At 42.5% G+C, this 15236-nt stretch overlaps 1 protein-coding gene across 4 annotated transcripts in view; it reads right to left on the minus strand.

Annotated features, from left to right (window-relative positions):
* LOC110525585 (adhesion G-protein coupled receptor D1) overlaps positions 1-15236 on the minus strand; it is a 59303-nt gene that overhangs the window by 26050 nt on the left and 18017 nt on the right. For all 4 annotated transcript variants that reach the window (XM_036979706.1, XM_036979705.1, XM_036979708.1 and 1 more), the window contains 4 exons: positions 14371-14500; positions 13692-13799; positions 12205-12280; positions 10852-10993 (listed from right to left, as the gene is read on the minus strand). In XM_036979706.1, coding sequence (XP_036835601.1) covers positions 10852-10993; positions 12205-12280; positions 13692-13799; positions 14371-14500 — 456 coding nt within the window. The remainder of the gene's footprint in view (positions 1-10851; positions 10994-12204; positions 12281-13691; positions 13800-14370; positions 14501-15236) is intronic.

Below are 15236 nucleotides of genomic sequence, written 5' to 3' on the forward strand. Positions count from 1 at the left end.
TTCTTTCCAGTACCTGCTAAAAGGGCCTGATGTAGTACACTATGAATGTGTGGGTCAACTCTGGGAGAGACAGCAGCCACCACCGCTCCTACACTACTCCCTCTCCATTCCTCCGCTGCCCACAGTCCCTCTCATGCAGCCACTGCCGCCTCTCCAACACACAGCTTTATTAGCCTGTAAACTCAAGTCCTGCCTGTCTAAACCTTTTTTCTATTCTTTCAATTTTGACACTGAACAACACCGGCATTCCTTGTGAAATCACTCTTTCCATTTCTTCACCTCATACCGTCAGTGTGATGCTTGAGTGAAGAGGAGAATGGGGAGAGGGATGGGGAAGGGGGGGGGGGGGGGGGGGGGGGGGTAGGTTTTTTATGTATGTATTAATGTTTAACTACAGACCCCAGTGCCCCCTCTCCTCTCCGCTGGTCCTCCCACGCCAGACCCACGTCGGACAGAACTAATAAATCACAGCTGGAGCCAGGGCCCAATCAGCACTAGTGCAGAATGGCGTGAGAAAGCTCACAGGCCTCCAAGAGACCCGATAACACTTTCACTCCGTATCGGAGCCGCTCCCCAGAACCCTATTGACTGGCGTGGCGTCACCTTGGACCGGACTGATACGGCACTGCCAGTTCGCTCTGGAAGGAGCTCAGTAGATGTTTGGTGAGGGTCTGAGCATACAGGTGCAAGGCCAGATTCACTGACCATCCATTCAGACCTGTTTGGCCTCCCCTGTGAACGATGCTAATAGCCATAAGACAAAGTCATTATGGATCATTACGACTGGTGACAGCGTCAATGAATGACCTATAGTTTAAGGCATTCACAGAAATAGGGTTCATGACATTGTTTTTCTTTTTCTGCTCATAAAACAGGCGTCCTCCATGTGAGGTCAATGGTCAAAGGTGTCTACTGTTGTTTTCGAGATCTGACAGTAAGTGACTGCTGTTCTACTACAGTGTTACTAATACACAAGACCTGTTGTTACCATGGCACCATGACCAGGACGGTGAAATGTGGGGGAGCTGACAGTACTATATTGCTGCTGACACAATTCCCCTTCTGAGACTTTAATCAGACTAGATGTCTCTCTCTCTCCTCTCGCTGGCTAAAACCGTTGGGAAAGCAGAAGGGTCAATCACAAATCATTTAGCTACCCCTGAGCAGTGGAGGCACGCCATTGGAGGCCATTTTTGGAGTGGAGTTAGACAGACAGTAAAGAGCAGAGTGAACAATGACGGGAAAGGTCTTCCACATACTGTTTGAGCAGTTTCCCTTTCTCTGAGTTTGGAAGGTGAAGTATCCACGAGCTCCCAAAGACATAAAAATTCCGAAAATAGTCAGTCACTTTTGGGCTGAATCTATCCTCAGGCTCACAACAGACTAGTAATAGCATATTTACCTCTTTTCTGGTAATGGTTACAGACAAAAAGTCATGTGTGAGGTATGCAACTTCTAAATATACAGTGCATTCGGAAAGTATTCAGACCCCTTGACTTTTTCCATATTTTGTTACATTACAGCCTTATTCTAAAATGGATTAACCGTTTTTTTCCCCTCACCAATCTACACACAATACCATATAATGACAAAAAAACATTACATTTACATAAGTATTCAGACCCTTTGCTCAATACTTTGTTGAAGCACCTTGGGCAGTTATTACAGCCTCGAGTCTTCTTCGGTATGATGCTACAAGCTTGGCACACCTACATTTGGGGATTTTCTCCCATTCTTCTCTGAAGATCCTCTCAAGCTCTGTCAGGTTGGATGGGGAGTGCTGAGTACCAGGCAGCTGCACAGCTATTTTCAGGTCTCTCCTAGGGCTGTTGCTGGGACCGTATTACCGCCACACCAGTGGTCTCGAGTCATGAAGTCAATCAAATTCCACGTGACCATTTAGTCACGGTAATTAGGCTTCTCCATGCTGCTGATGGTCATTAGTAGTCTACCAAACATGCTAACTGCCTGGTACTCCGCACTCTATTGTCCCTCTAATCACTCTGACATCAATGCAAATGTGATCAAAAGTCGAATCAAACACTTCAAGTGAGCCCATGAGCTCATGTTGCGCAACATTTATATAGGCTATGCAATTGCGCAAGAAAACCGAGTGATGACCTCTATTAACTTCTTGGTGACAGGGGGCAGTATTGAGTAGCTTGGATGAATAAGGTGCCCAGAGTAAACTGCCTGCTACTCTGTCCCAGATGCTAATATATGCATATTATTAGTAGTATTGGATAGAAAACACTCTGAAGTTTCTAAAACGGTTTGAATGATGTCTGAGTATAACAGAACTCATATGGCAGACGAAAACCTGAGAAAAATCCAACCAGGAAGTGGGAAATCTGAGGCTTGTAGTTTTTTAACTCAGCCCCTATTATAGATACAGTGGGATATTGGTTATGTTGCACTTCCTAAGGCTTCCACTAGTTGTCAACAGTCTTTAGAACTTTGCTTGAGGATTCTACTGTGAAGGGGGGCTGGATGAGAGAGGAATGAGTCAGGTGTCTGGCAGATTGCCACAGGCTCTGAGGCGCGGTCACGAGAGAGTTAGCTCTCGTTCCATTGCTTTTCTACAGACATAGGAATTCTCCGGTTGGAACATTATTGAAGATTTATGATAAAAACATCCTAAAGATTGATTCTATACTTAGTTTGACAAGTTTCTACGGGCTGTAACGGAACTTTTTGAACTTTCCGTCCGAAGTTCGGCGAGACCTGAACGCACTTTTGGATTTGTTTACCAAACGCCCTAACAAAAGAAGCTATTTGGACATAAATTATGGACATTATCGAACAAAACAAACATTTATCAGATGTGGAACTGCGATTCCTGGGAGTGCATTCTTATGAAGATCATCAAAGATAAGTTAATATTTATAATGCTATTTATGACTAATGTTGACTACCCAATATGGCGGATATCTTTTTGGCTGCTTTGTTGTCTGAAAGCTGTACTCAGATTATTGCATGGTTTGCTTTTTCCGTAAAGGTTTTTTGAAATCTGATACAGCGGTTGCATTAAGGAGAAGTATATCTCTAATTCCACGTATAACAGTTGTATTTTCATCAATATTTATAATGAGTATTTCTGTAAATAGATGTGGCTCTCTTCACAATCACTGCATGTTTTAGAACTACTGAACGTAACGCGCCAATGTAAAATGAGATTTTTTTTATATAAATATGCACTTCATCGAACAAAACATACATGTATTGTGTAACGTGAAGTCCTATGAGTGTCATCTGATGAAGATCATCAAAGGTTAGTGATTCATTTTACCTCTGTGCTTTTTGTGACTCCTCTCTTTGGCTGGAAAAATGTCTGTGTTTTTCTGTGAGTTGGTGGTGACCTAACATAATCGTTTGTGGTGCTTTCGCTGTAAAGCCTTTTTGAAATCAGACACTGTGGCTGGATTAACGATAATTTTATCTTTAAAATAGTGTAAAATACTTGTATGCTTGAGGAATTTTAATTATGAGATTTCTGTTGTTTTGAATTTGGCGTCCTGCACTGGCTGTTGGCGAGGTGGGACGCTACCGTCCCACATATTCCAGAGGGGTTAAAAAGAGGAGGATCGCATCAGCTTTCTATAGGCTAAGCCTACTATATTTATTTCTCAACTTTCCTAATATTAAGAAACTATTAAGCACAATGCTTATCTTTACAACAGGAGTATAGCCTACCTGGCTGGCATGAAAATGAACCACGGGAAAAGCGTCCTACATTCACTATTTAAGGGCAGAGACTACATGTTTTTTCCCCCTGCTCCTGTTTCGAGACAGATGCATGATAATGGTCCATTCTAAATCAAAATCAACTTCACAGATATATTATTTAGTATATGTAAAGACAAGATAAAATCAAGAATAGTCTGATGGGTGACAAAATTAGCCTATCACTTGTGAAACTAGCAACAGACAAACAGAAAACACAGGTACAAATACACATGGGATAATGGGACAGATGGGAGACACCTGGAGGGGGGTGGAGACAAGCACAAAGACAGGTGAAACAGATCAGGTTGTGATACATGCAGCCTTAGAATGTATTAAAAATCACAACATATAGCCCAACGTTTGTAGAACAACCAAAGTTACATTAATAACTCTAAATTAAGCATATAGGAGTACCTATTTCTTTGTTAACCGCCAGACACAGAATAGCTGCATGTTTGCACTCCCTCAAATCGTTTGGAGAAAATATCCTTTCTATTTAATTCAGCTTTGTTCAATTGTATTCTTCATACTATAAAATAATGCCACGGAAATCTAAGAAAATATTATCTGCTAAATGAACTAGTGTAGTCCATATGGCATAGCCAGATGAGGACCTAACATAAGGACAACTCAGAGTATGCTATTCTGTTCTTCTGAAATCGACAACATTTTCTTCATATCATGTTTCTTTAGACCTCTCTAAATTAAATAATGGATTTGTTGTGATGGTGTAGGCTATATTACATGGATATATTATACTTTTTAAAATGTAGATGTTCCAAAGGTCTGCATCAGTGACTTGCCAGGAGATGCTAAATGTGGAAGCCAGAAGATGCTAAATGTGTTTATGTTAATTAACGGTCAATTACCCTTAGAACACTGCACCACTCGGGAGCAAGTGGCGCAGCGGTCTAAGGCACTACATCTCAATGCTAGAGGCATCACTACAGACCCTGGTTAGATTCCAGGCTGTGTCACAACCGTCCGTGATTGGGAGTACTATAGGGTGGCGCACAATTGGCCCAGCGTCATCCTGGTTAGGGTTTGGCCGGGGTAGGCTGTCATTGAAAATAAGCTCTGCCAGCTCTGCCAGGCTGACCATTGAGTTCTTGGTCACCTTCTTATATAGACAGGTATGTGTCTTTCCAAATCATGTCCAATCAAATGAATTTACCACAGGTGGACTCAAGTTGTAGAAACATCTCAAGGATGATCAATGGAAACTGGATGTACATGAGCTCAATTTAGTGTCTCATAGCAAAGGGTCTGAATACTTACAGTTGAAGTCGGAAGTTTACATACACCTTAGCCAAATACATTTAAACTCAGTTTTTCACAATTCCTGACATTTAATCCAAGTAAAAATTCCCTGTTTTAGGTCAGTTAGGATCACCACTTTATTTTAAGAATGTGAAATGTTAGAATAATAGTAGAGAGTGTCACGTTCTGACCTCTATTTCCGTTGTTTTGTATTTATTTAGTATGGTCAGGGCGTGAGTTGGGTGGGCAGTCTATGTTTGTTTTTCTATGTTTTGGGGCAGTTCTATGTTTTCGGCCTAGTATGGTTCTCAATCAGAGGCAGGTGTCAATAGTTGTCTCTGATTGAGAATCATACTTAGGTAGCCTGAGTTTCACTGTGTGTTTGTGGGTGATTGTTCCTGTCACTGTGTTTGTTGTCACAGGATAGGCTGTATAGGTTTTCACGTTCCGTTTGTTGTTTTGTAGATTTGAGTTATTTCATGTATCGTTCAGTTTTCCATTAAAGAACATGAATAACCACCACGCTGCTTTTTGGTCCGCTTCTCCTCCTACAGACGAACGTCGTTACAGAGAGAATGATTTATTTCAGTTTTATTTCTTTCATCACATTCCCAGTGGGTCAGAAGTTTACATACACTCAATTAGTATTTGGTAGCATTGCCTTTAAATTGTTTAACTTAGGTCAAACATTTCGGGTAGCCTTCCACAAGCTTCCCACAATAAGTTAAGTGAATTTTGGCCCATTCCTCCTGACAGAGCTGGTGTAATTGAGTCAGGATTGTAGGCCTCCTTGCTCGCACAAACTTTTTCAGTTCTGCCCACAAATTTTCTATGGGATTGAGGTCAGGGCTTTGTGATGGCCACTCCAGTACCATGACTTTGTTGTCCTTAAGCCATTTTGCCACAACCTTGGAAGTATGATTGGGGTCATTGTCCATTTGGAAGCCCCATTTGCGACCAAGCTTTAACTTCCTGACTGATGTCTTGAGATGTTGCTTCAATATATCCACATAATGTTCCTTCTCATGATGCCATCTATTTTGTGAAGTGCACCAGTCCCTCCTGCAGCAAAGCACCCCCACAACATGATGCTGCCACCCCCGTGCTTCACGGTTGGGATGGTGTTCTTCGGCTTGCAAGCCTCCCCCTTTTTCCTCCAACATAACGATGGTCGTTGCAGTTGCAAACCGTAGTCTGGCTTATTTATGGCGGTTTTGGAGCAGTGGCTTCTTCCTTGCTGAGCGGCCTTTCAGATTATGTTGATATAGGACTCGTTTTTACTGTGAATATAGATACTTTTGTAACTGTTTCCTCCAGCATCTTCACAGGGTCCTTTGCTGTTGATCTGGGATTGAGTTGCACTTTTCGCACCAAAGTACGTTCATCTCTAGGAGACAGAACACGTCTCCTTCCAGAGTGGTGTGACGGCTGCGTGGTCCCATGTGTTTATACTTGCGTACTATTATTTGTGCAGATGAACGAGGTACCCTCAGGCATTTGGAAATTCCTCCCAAGGATGAACAATACTTGTGGAGGTCTACACATTTTATTTCTGAGGTCTTGGCTGATTTCTCTTGATTTTCCCATGATGTCAAGCAAAGAGGCACTGAGTTTGAAGGTAGGCCTTGAAACACATCCACAGGTACACCTCCAATTGACTCAAATTATGTCAATTAGCCTACCAGAAGCTTCTAAAGCCATGACATCATTTTCTGGAATTTTCCAAGCTGTTTAAAGGCACAGTCAACTTAGTGTATGTAAACTGAAACACTGTATCACATCGTGATACAGCGAATTATAAGTGAAATGATCTGTCTTAAATAAGCATGCCCCATTCAGAAAATGTAGAACCAGGAACAGATATAGCCCTTGGTTCACTCCAGACCTAACTACCCTTGACCAGCACAAAAACGTCCTGTGGCGTACTGCATTAGAATCGAATTACCCCACGATATGCAACTTTTCAGGGAAGTTAGGAACCAATATACACAGGCAGTTAGGAAATCAAAAAGGCTAGCTTTTTCAAACATAAATTTGCATCCTGTAGCACAAACTCCAAAAAGTTTTGGGACACTGTAAAGTCCATGGAGAATAAGAGCACCTCCTCCCAGCTGCCCACTGCACTGAGGCTAGGAAACACTGTCACCACCAATAAATCCATGATAATTGAGAATTTCAATAAGCATTTTTCTACGGTTGGCCATGCTTTCCACCTGGCCATCCCTACCCCGGTCAACAGCGCTGCAACCCCCCACAGCAACTTGCCCAAGCCTACCCATTTCTCCTTCACCCAAATCCAGATAGCTGATGTTCTGAAAGAGTTGCAAAATCTGGACCCATACAAATCAGCTGGACTAGACAATCTGGACCCTCTCTTTCTAAAATGATCAGCCAAAATTGTTGCAACCCCTATTACTAGCCTGTTCAACCTCTCTTTTTTGTCGTCTGAGATCCCCAAAGATTGGAAAGCTGCCGCGGTCAAACCCCTCTTCAAAGGGGGAGACACTCTAGACCCAAACTGCTACAGACCTATCCTACCCTGCCTTTCTAAGGTCTTTGAAATCCAAGTTAACAAACAGATCACCGACCATTTCGAATACCACCGTACCTTCTCCGCTGTGCAATCCAGTTTCCGAGCTGGTCATGGGTGCACATCAGCCACGCTCAAGGTACTAAACGATATCATAACCGCCATTGATAAAAGACAGTACTGTGCAGCTGTCTTCATCAACCTGGCCAAGGCTTTCGACTCTGTCAATCACTGTATTCTTATTGGCAGACTCAATAGCCTTGGTTTCTCAAATGACTGCCTCGTCTGGTTCACCAACTACTTTGCAGATAGAGTTCAGTGTGTCAAATCGGAGGGCCTGTTGTCCGGACTTTTGGCAGTCTCTATGGGGGTACCACAGGGTTCAATTCTCAGGCCGACTCTTTTCTCTGTATATATCAACGATGTCGCTCTTGGTGTGGGTGATTCCCTGATCCACCTCTACGCAGACGACACCATTCTGTGTACATCTGGCCCTTCTTTGGACACTGTGCTAACTAACCTCCAAACCAGCTTCAATGCCATACAACACTCCTTACGTGGCCTCCAACTGCGCTTAAATGCAAGTAAAACTAAATGCATGTTCTTCAACCGATTGCTACCAGCACCTGCCCGCCCGTCCAGCATCACTACTCTGGACGGTTCTAACTAAAGAATATGTGGACATCTACAAATACCTAGGTGTCTGGTTAGACTGTAAACTCTCCTTCCAGACTCACATTAAGCATCTCCAATCCAAAATCAAATCTAGAATCGGCTTCCTATTTCACAACAATGCTGCCAAATATACCCCCGTAAAACTGACTATCCTACCGATCCTTGACTTCGGCACTCTACTCAGCAAATTGGATGCAGTCTATCACAGTACCATCAGTTTTGTCACCAAAGCCCCATATACTACCCACTACTGCGACCTGTATGCTCTCGTTGGCTGGCCCTCGCTTCATATTCATCGCCAAACTCACTGGCTCCGCCTTATCTCAGCTCACTGGTCACCATAGCAGCACCCACCCGTAGCACGCGCTCCAGCAGGTATATTTGGTCACCCCCAAAGCCAATTCCTCCTTTGGCCGCCTTTCCTTCCAGTTCTCTGCTGCCAATGATTGGAACGAACTGCAAAAATCACTGAAGCTGGAGACTCATATCTCTCTCACTAACTTTAAGCACCAGCTGTCAGAGCAGCTCACAGATCACTGCACCTGTACATAGCCCATCTGTGAATAGCCAATTTAACTACCTCATCCCCATACTGTAATTTATTTATTTTTGCTCCTTTGCACCCCAGTATCTCCACTTGCACATTCATCTTATGCACATATATCACTCCAGTCTCTATCACTCCAGTGTTTAATTTCTCAATTGTAATTATTTTGCCACTATGGCCTATTTATTGCCTTACCTCCCCTATCTTACCTCATTTGCACACATTGTATATAGACTTTTTTTCTATTGTGTTATTGATTGTATGTTTTGTTTATTCCATGTGTAACTGTGTTGTTGTTTGTGTTGCACTGCTTTGCTTTATCTTGGCCAGGTCGCAGTTGTAAATGAGAACTTGTTCTCAACTGGCCTACCTGGTTAAACAATTGTTGGAAAAATTACTTGTGTCATGCATAAAGTAGATGTCCTAACCGACTTGCCAAAACTATAGTTTGTTAACAAGAAATGTGTGGAGTGGTTGATAAACGAGTTTCAATGACTCCAACCTAGGTGTATGGAAACTTCCGACTTCAACTGTATGTAAATAAGGAATTTGCAAAAATGTCTAAAAACCTGTTTTCAATTTGTCATTAATGGGCATTGTGTGTGGATTGATAATAACATTTGTTTTATTTAATACATTTTAGAATAAGGCTGTAACGTAACAAAATGTGGAAAAAGTCAAGGGGTCTGAACACTTTCCGTATCCACTATAAGTCTCAGATACTGTATATTGTCTTATGTTAGGTGTTGACAACAAGTTAAAAACCCAAATCACATACTGTACGGTAATTCGTCATAAAACTGATGAAAGCAGCAGTGGTGCATATTTGTTGTCACTGGAGTTGAGGTCCAAACTATTCCCGACACAAGACCAATGTTGATTGGGGGGGATTTCTGTGAAAACCATTGATTTATCACTATTTTATTTTGGCACCATAACAATGAGCACTAAAGCAGTCTCAGTGACTGTAAATAGAAACACCTTGAATCAAGATGAAAGAGCACTGGAACACATCTCCAGCACTTCATAAGGGAAAGACATTCTCCCCTCTCCCGTAGTGTCTGCTAAAACAAACACAGTAATCATGTCACAGGAACGTGGCCAGATCACTGCAGCATAAACATTTATTTCCAGGGGGAAAATGAAGGCAAACAACACCCATTGCCATGGTTTCACAAAGCCGCTTGGTTTTCATTTGTGCTCTTAAGAAAGATGGAAGAGAAAAAAACACCTTTGATGGCGATTCACTAGCAAGTGAATATTTTCTACTGAGCAGCCTACATGGCAGGAGAAGCACATTCTCTCCAAGTGTAATGGACGGCTGCTTACGTTAGCTGTTGATGGAAAACTATCACATCTCATTTTTGGTAAAAAAAAATATTGGATAATATCTTGTGAGGTCATTTGGTCCTTATGCAACAATTGAATGTTTATGGAAAAAAATGTTTTGAATAAGATGGATGGGATGACTCGATTATTCTTCCTCTTTCTGTGTGTTGAAGAAGACTGTTCTACGGATGGACTTTAGAGCTCTCCATTGCATTTCTGCATTTAGAGGGATAACAATTGCCATACACGTCTTCTAAGTTAACTTTCATTATGGGTTTCAAATGTTTTTCCTATGGAAAGCTGGCAACACCTTCTCCACTAAATCGCTGCCACAGCAGAAAGGCAAAAGACATGTTATTCATGAACTCAAATTATCGTTCCTTTAAAAGTACCCAAAGCCTACAGTTCAAATGTCTAGAATCACTTTTGTTTCAATAAAGAGGTTGGGACAAATGAAAACCCAAACATATTTCCTTTTACCCATCCTCTTTCCACAAGAAACACAGATCCTTTCACATACTGTGAGACAAAACAGCTGAGAATCGTCTAAAAATCACACCCTTATTCCTTCTGATAAGGTCAGAATACTTCCCCCAACAACTGTGCTGCTTATTTCAGGAAAACTATTGCTAAGCAGTTTTTCAGCACAATTTCAAGTCCTTCACTAAGACAGAGATGAAAGGTTTCTTATGGCCAGTAAAATGGTAATCCATTGACATCGCTTGGTAATTCAATACACGGTGGAGTAATACGTGATGTATTTGTGTTGGTGAAGTACTCTTACCAGGATGTGTGTGAGGACGATCTTGATGAGCGGAGACCCAGACAGGTTGACGGACAGGGCAGGCGATGGCTCCACCTTCAGTGAGATGAGGAAACTGGCCACCTGGATCTTATGGTCTTTGAAATCAGCCGCCTCGTTGATCCTGAGAGAGAGAGATGACACAGAATGTCACTCGAACACCAATAAGAGCTCTGCTGGGGTGTTTATCTACACAGTAGTGTCACAGAGGGCTCAGAACAGTAGCATGGGAGTGGGACTCTGATACATCTGTCAACGTCATCAATCACAATGAAAACACAGCATCTCGTCAGGAGCTTTTCTAGGTCAACGTAAGTGACGGTAGAGGCAACACCCCTATATCATTGTGCAGACGGACATTCTCGCCCACTGGGGAGTGAAACACAACCATTATGAACTAACCTCACCATCAATTGTAAAAGGAGCGTGTTTATCATTATCATCCGCTTTACTGAGAAACTCGTTTAGAACAAAGTATATTGTTCTATATTGTTGCAGAAGCAGATTGATCCGAAGGGCCTTAAAACTTCTACATGTTATATTTAGAGCTGGATTTCTGAAGAGGCAGTCAAAGTTACATGCCGTATTGAGGGCCACAATATAGTCAGTCCAACTTATTGAGCAGAAAAGACACAATTATGCCATTGATAAAGTCTGCCAGTCACTACATGTTTTAAAGCAAACAAGATTGTTTAGGCCAAAAACACTTAATTACTTTAATCAAATTCCAAGTCATGCAAAGAATAAATGTCACAGCATTATCGAAATACGAATCCCCTATTGATGGGGAAAGAAGTATGGGGTCAAGTTCCTGTATGAAGTTAATGGCAGGGTGTATCAATCAGTGGAGGTTAAGTGGTGAGATGAGAGACTGGTGGGAGACTGATAAGGACTGGCCCCAGGCATGATCTGTTCTTGACGACAGGAAACAGGGGCGCCACTCCACCAGGGGAGACACACAGGAAGTGATCCTGGCTGACGCTCAGAGCGCTTAGTGCCGTAACATCCCTTAGATTATCTGAGATCATTTCTTCTCAATGGCGGTAATTCATAATTGAGCAGCGTGCAAAGTAAACAATTTTGTTCATTGCGTACTTTTCGGACTAGTCTAATTCCAAACAGATGATTCGACAACCTCAAGCCTTTTCAACTAAATGCTTATAAATGAGAATATGACATGACTTTTTGCAGGCCCTGAACGAAGTTTGCTGTCTACTGTACTGTGTTTCGTCAGGATAACTTTATATGATACTAGTAAATGGTTCATAATTCATACACAGAGAGCATTCCTGTTTGGTATGATCATGGCTCTTTGTGTCCTCCCATCCCCCTTACCTGGTCCTGAGGGGGCTGATCCCTGTGTAGTAGTTGTGCATGTTGTGGTAGAACACACCCACAATGGTGGTTTGGGCTAAAAGGGAGAGAGAGGGGGGGGTGGGGTTAAGGAGTGGGGGGGGAGAGGAGAGAGGGGTCAAAGGTGGAACACAGACCCACAGCAGGGCTGAGAATGTGATGAGGCGCTGCTAAAATGCTCACAGGGAGTGGAACTTAATTAACATGGCCTCGCTGCCGCAGGTTGGCATTCCCTGACTAATGGGAGAGCTGTATGCTCACACACGGGTGAGACGGAGGGTTACCACGGACCACATGTGTGTTGGGAAATGATGCAAGTCACAGTGCCATGACTGAAACAGTACAGCAGGAGGCCTGTGGCCTGCTCCTATGTACTACCCCCTACCTCCCAGTCCCACCTACAGTACAACGTGGTAAACAATAACAACTAGAGAGGGATGTGAAGTTTGAGGGTGAAAGAACCCCCTTTTCATTAAATCAAATCCACCTCACTGAGTAAGAAAAAAAAGATATTGAAAATACATAGGCCCATATTTGCATTCTAAATAGTAGGCATGCGAAAATATAAAGTTTAATAGTATGTCAAATTTAGAAAATTGCATATGCTTTAAATGCCAGGATGTTATACTAATTTCAGCTTTTCATGTAGTAGAATTCGCTGCACACTTTTGAAGAAGAGAATTGTCTATCCAGACGTGTGTTTGACAACAGCTGATAATCAGCTGATAATGAGACAAGGGGAGGTGCTATACCCAAATGAACGAATGTCGGGAATCAACGCAATTGTGCATTAGATGAGGCATTCTCAAAATGGGGGAGCCTAGTATGTTGATATTTTGTACTAAACAGAACGTTCTAAATAGTATGTAGTTCGATTAGAACACATATCATTTAATGGTGTAGGCAAGATAGATTTCAGACACGGCCATTGTATATGAAGGTAACCATTAAGTCAATAAGAGTGAGTTAAGCAAATTAATGAGTTCACTGTGAGTTGAGGGATTTCTTTTTAATCGACAGTAAAGTGAATGACAAGTCTCCTTCTCTCTGACTCTCTCTGGTGTGTCTAAAGTAGTCACTGATACATCTAGTCATAAAAGTCATACTGCACTGTAGCTGTACTCCTGTACTTTAAAGCATCACGAGCAGTCCCACGATGGCTCTCTCACACACTATCTTCTGTGTTAAAGATCTTTAAAACTACTGCCCAATAACAAGGGCTTCCCAGCTGGGCAACTTTCTCTTGGCAGAAACAGTGTGCAGATCTAATGAGAAGTATTTATTAAATTCAATCCAAGGAAGCTGTGTACTGAGGAGGAGTAAGAGCCGGAAACAAAAGAAAGATGAGCCTATGCTATATTCTAGCAGTGTAATATGCAAGACAAAAAAGGAATTACTTTGAGAGAGTAAGTATGTAAATGTATTGTATGTTCGTAGGAAAATAGTGGAATGGGGTGTAGGGAACTCACACTGCATGGTGAATGCCTCGCCAGGCACTGAGATGTAGTTCTTTCCTTGCGTGGGGAAGCGGTAGAGTGGAAGATTGTAGTTCTGTGGGATCTTCATTAGAGAGTAATCTGTTCGGGTCAGAGGTTAGAAACAGAGAGGGACCACTGCGAGTGGTTAACTAACTCCAACACCAGGCCTGGAGGGTTCTGACTGGGAGCCAAAGGCACAGTGTTATCTAGTGGTGATGATGATTTATGTGCAGATCAAAGATTTGACTTAGCCCCTGGGAGAGAGACGATGCAAGCTTGTCTACAGGCAAATAAAAATATTGTGCACAAATGGGGTCTGTTGAAAGGACCATGGTTATCTAAGCTTTTGGGGAACCCAGGAAATGCAAACTTGTAGTGTATTCAAGGGTTTAAAAACACTTCTAAAGTTTGTAATTTCCACTTTAAAATGTCAGACTTGATTTGCCCTAAAAAAATGTAACAACCCATACACAAATGTGTAATTAATAATACTCCACAAAACAATTCACATTTCCTGTTGCTACAGGATTATTTTCCTGCTGTAGCATACTGGCTCAAATTAAGATCCTACATCTGTAGGGTCTCTAACACTCTGTTTACAGTTAGACACTACAGTGTGTCAGTACAGTACAGTCAGAACTGGAGAGAGTTGAGTCACCATGGTACTGACCTGCTACAAAGGACTTTCCTCCCAGTGAGATGAGAGAGTGAGGGCTGGGGCTGGACTCCAGGCTGGACACCATCTGGACCATCACTTTGTCCACTGTCTCAATCAGCCCACTGACCACAGGGGTGGACTCCTGCTCCGAACGGTCCAGTAACAACATTCACACTCACAGAGATACACTGACAGCTTACTGTATTTTGTTTTGTTTTTGAGAGTTGGTAAATTACCATTGATGTAGACCATAAAACCAAGAAGTTACTGTGCATGCTTTAAGAGTGTTATCAGCTGGGAGTGGGACTATATATATACAGAGGTGGGACCAAGTCACTATTATTCGAGTCACAAGCAAGTCTCACGTCACAAGGTCTGAGTCTCAAGTCGAGTCCCAAATAGAATGGGTTGAGTCTCGAGTCAAGTACAAGTCGTGCATTCTAAGAGCAAGACAAGTCAAGCCGAGTCACATATACAGTGTAATAGATCTTTAGATGGTTATTCATATGTCTGTGTGTAATGAGCACAAGGGAGACAGAGAGCTGGTTTCAAGCGCAGGGCGCAGCAGGTGTTTAATGTAAAGGACCACAGGAGGAGGCAGGTAACTGGGTCCAGGGGCAGGCAGCAGGTCATACACAGGGGGTCCAAAAGGCAACAGTACAGGCAGGGAAAAGGCTAGTAACATCTTCCGGGAGATCAGGCAATAGGTGAATAACAGGAAATCCGGTACAGGCAGGGAATAGGCAAAAAGCGTAGTTACTGAGGTAGGCAAAAACTATCACACACGGGAGGTGTAATGACGGGACAAACAGAGCTTGGAAGAGAAGTGTGTCAAAAGCAAACAACACCTCAAAAAGATGGGGTGCAAAGAACTGAAC

Source organism: Oncorhynchus mykiss, chromosome 6, assembly GCF_013265735.2.
Source record: "Oncorhynchus mykiss isolate Arlee chromosome 6, USDA_OmykA_1.1, whole genome shotgun sequence".
Lineage (NCBI taxonomy): Eukaryota > Metazoa > Chordata > Actinopteri > Salmoniformes > Salmonidae > Oncorhynchus > Oncorhynchus mykiss.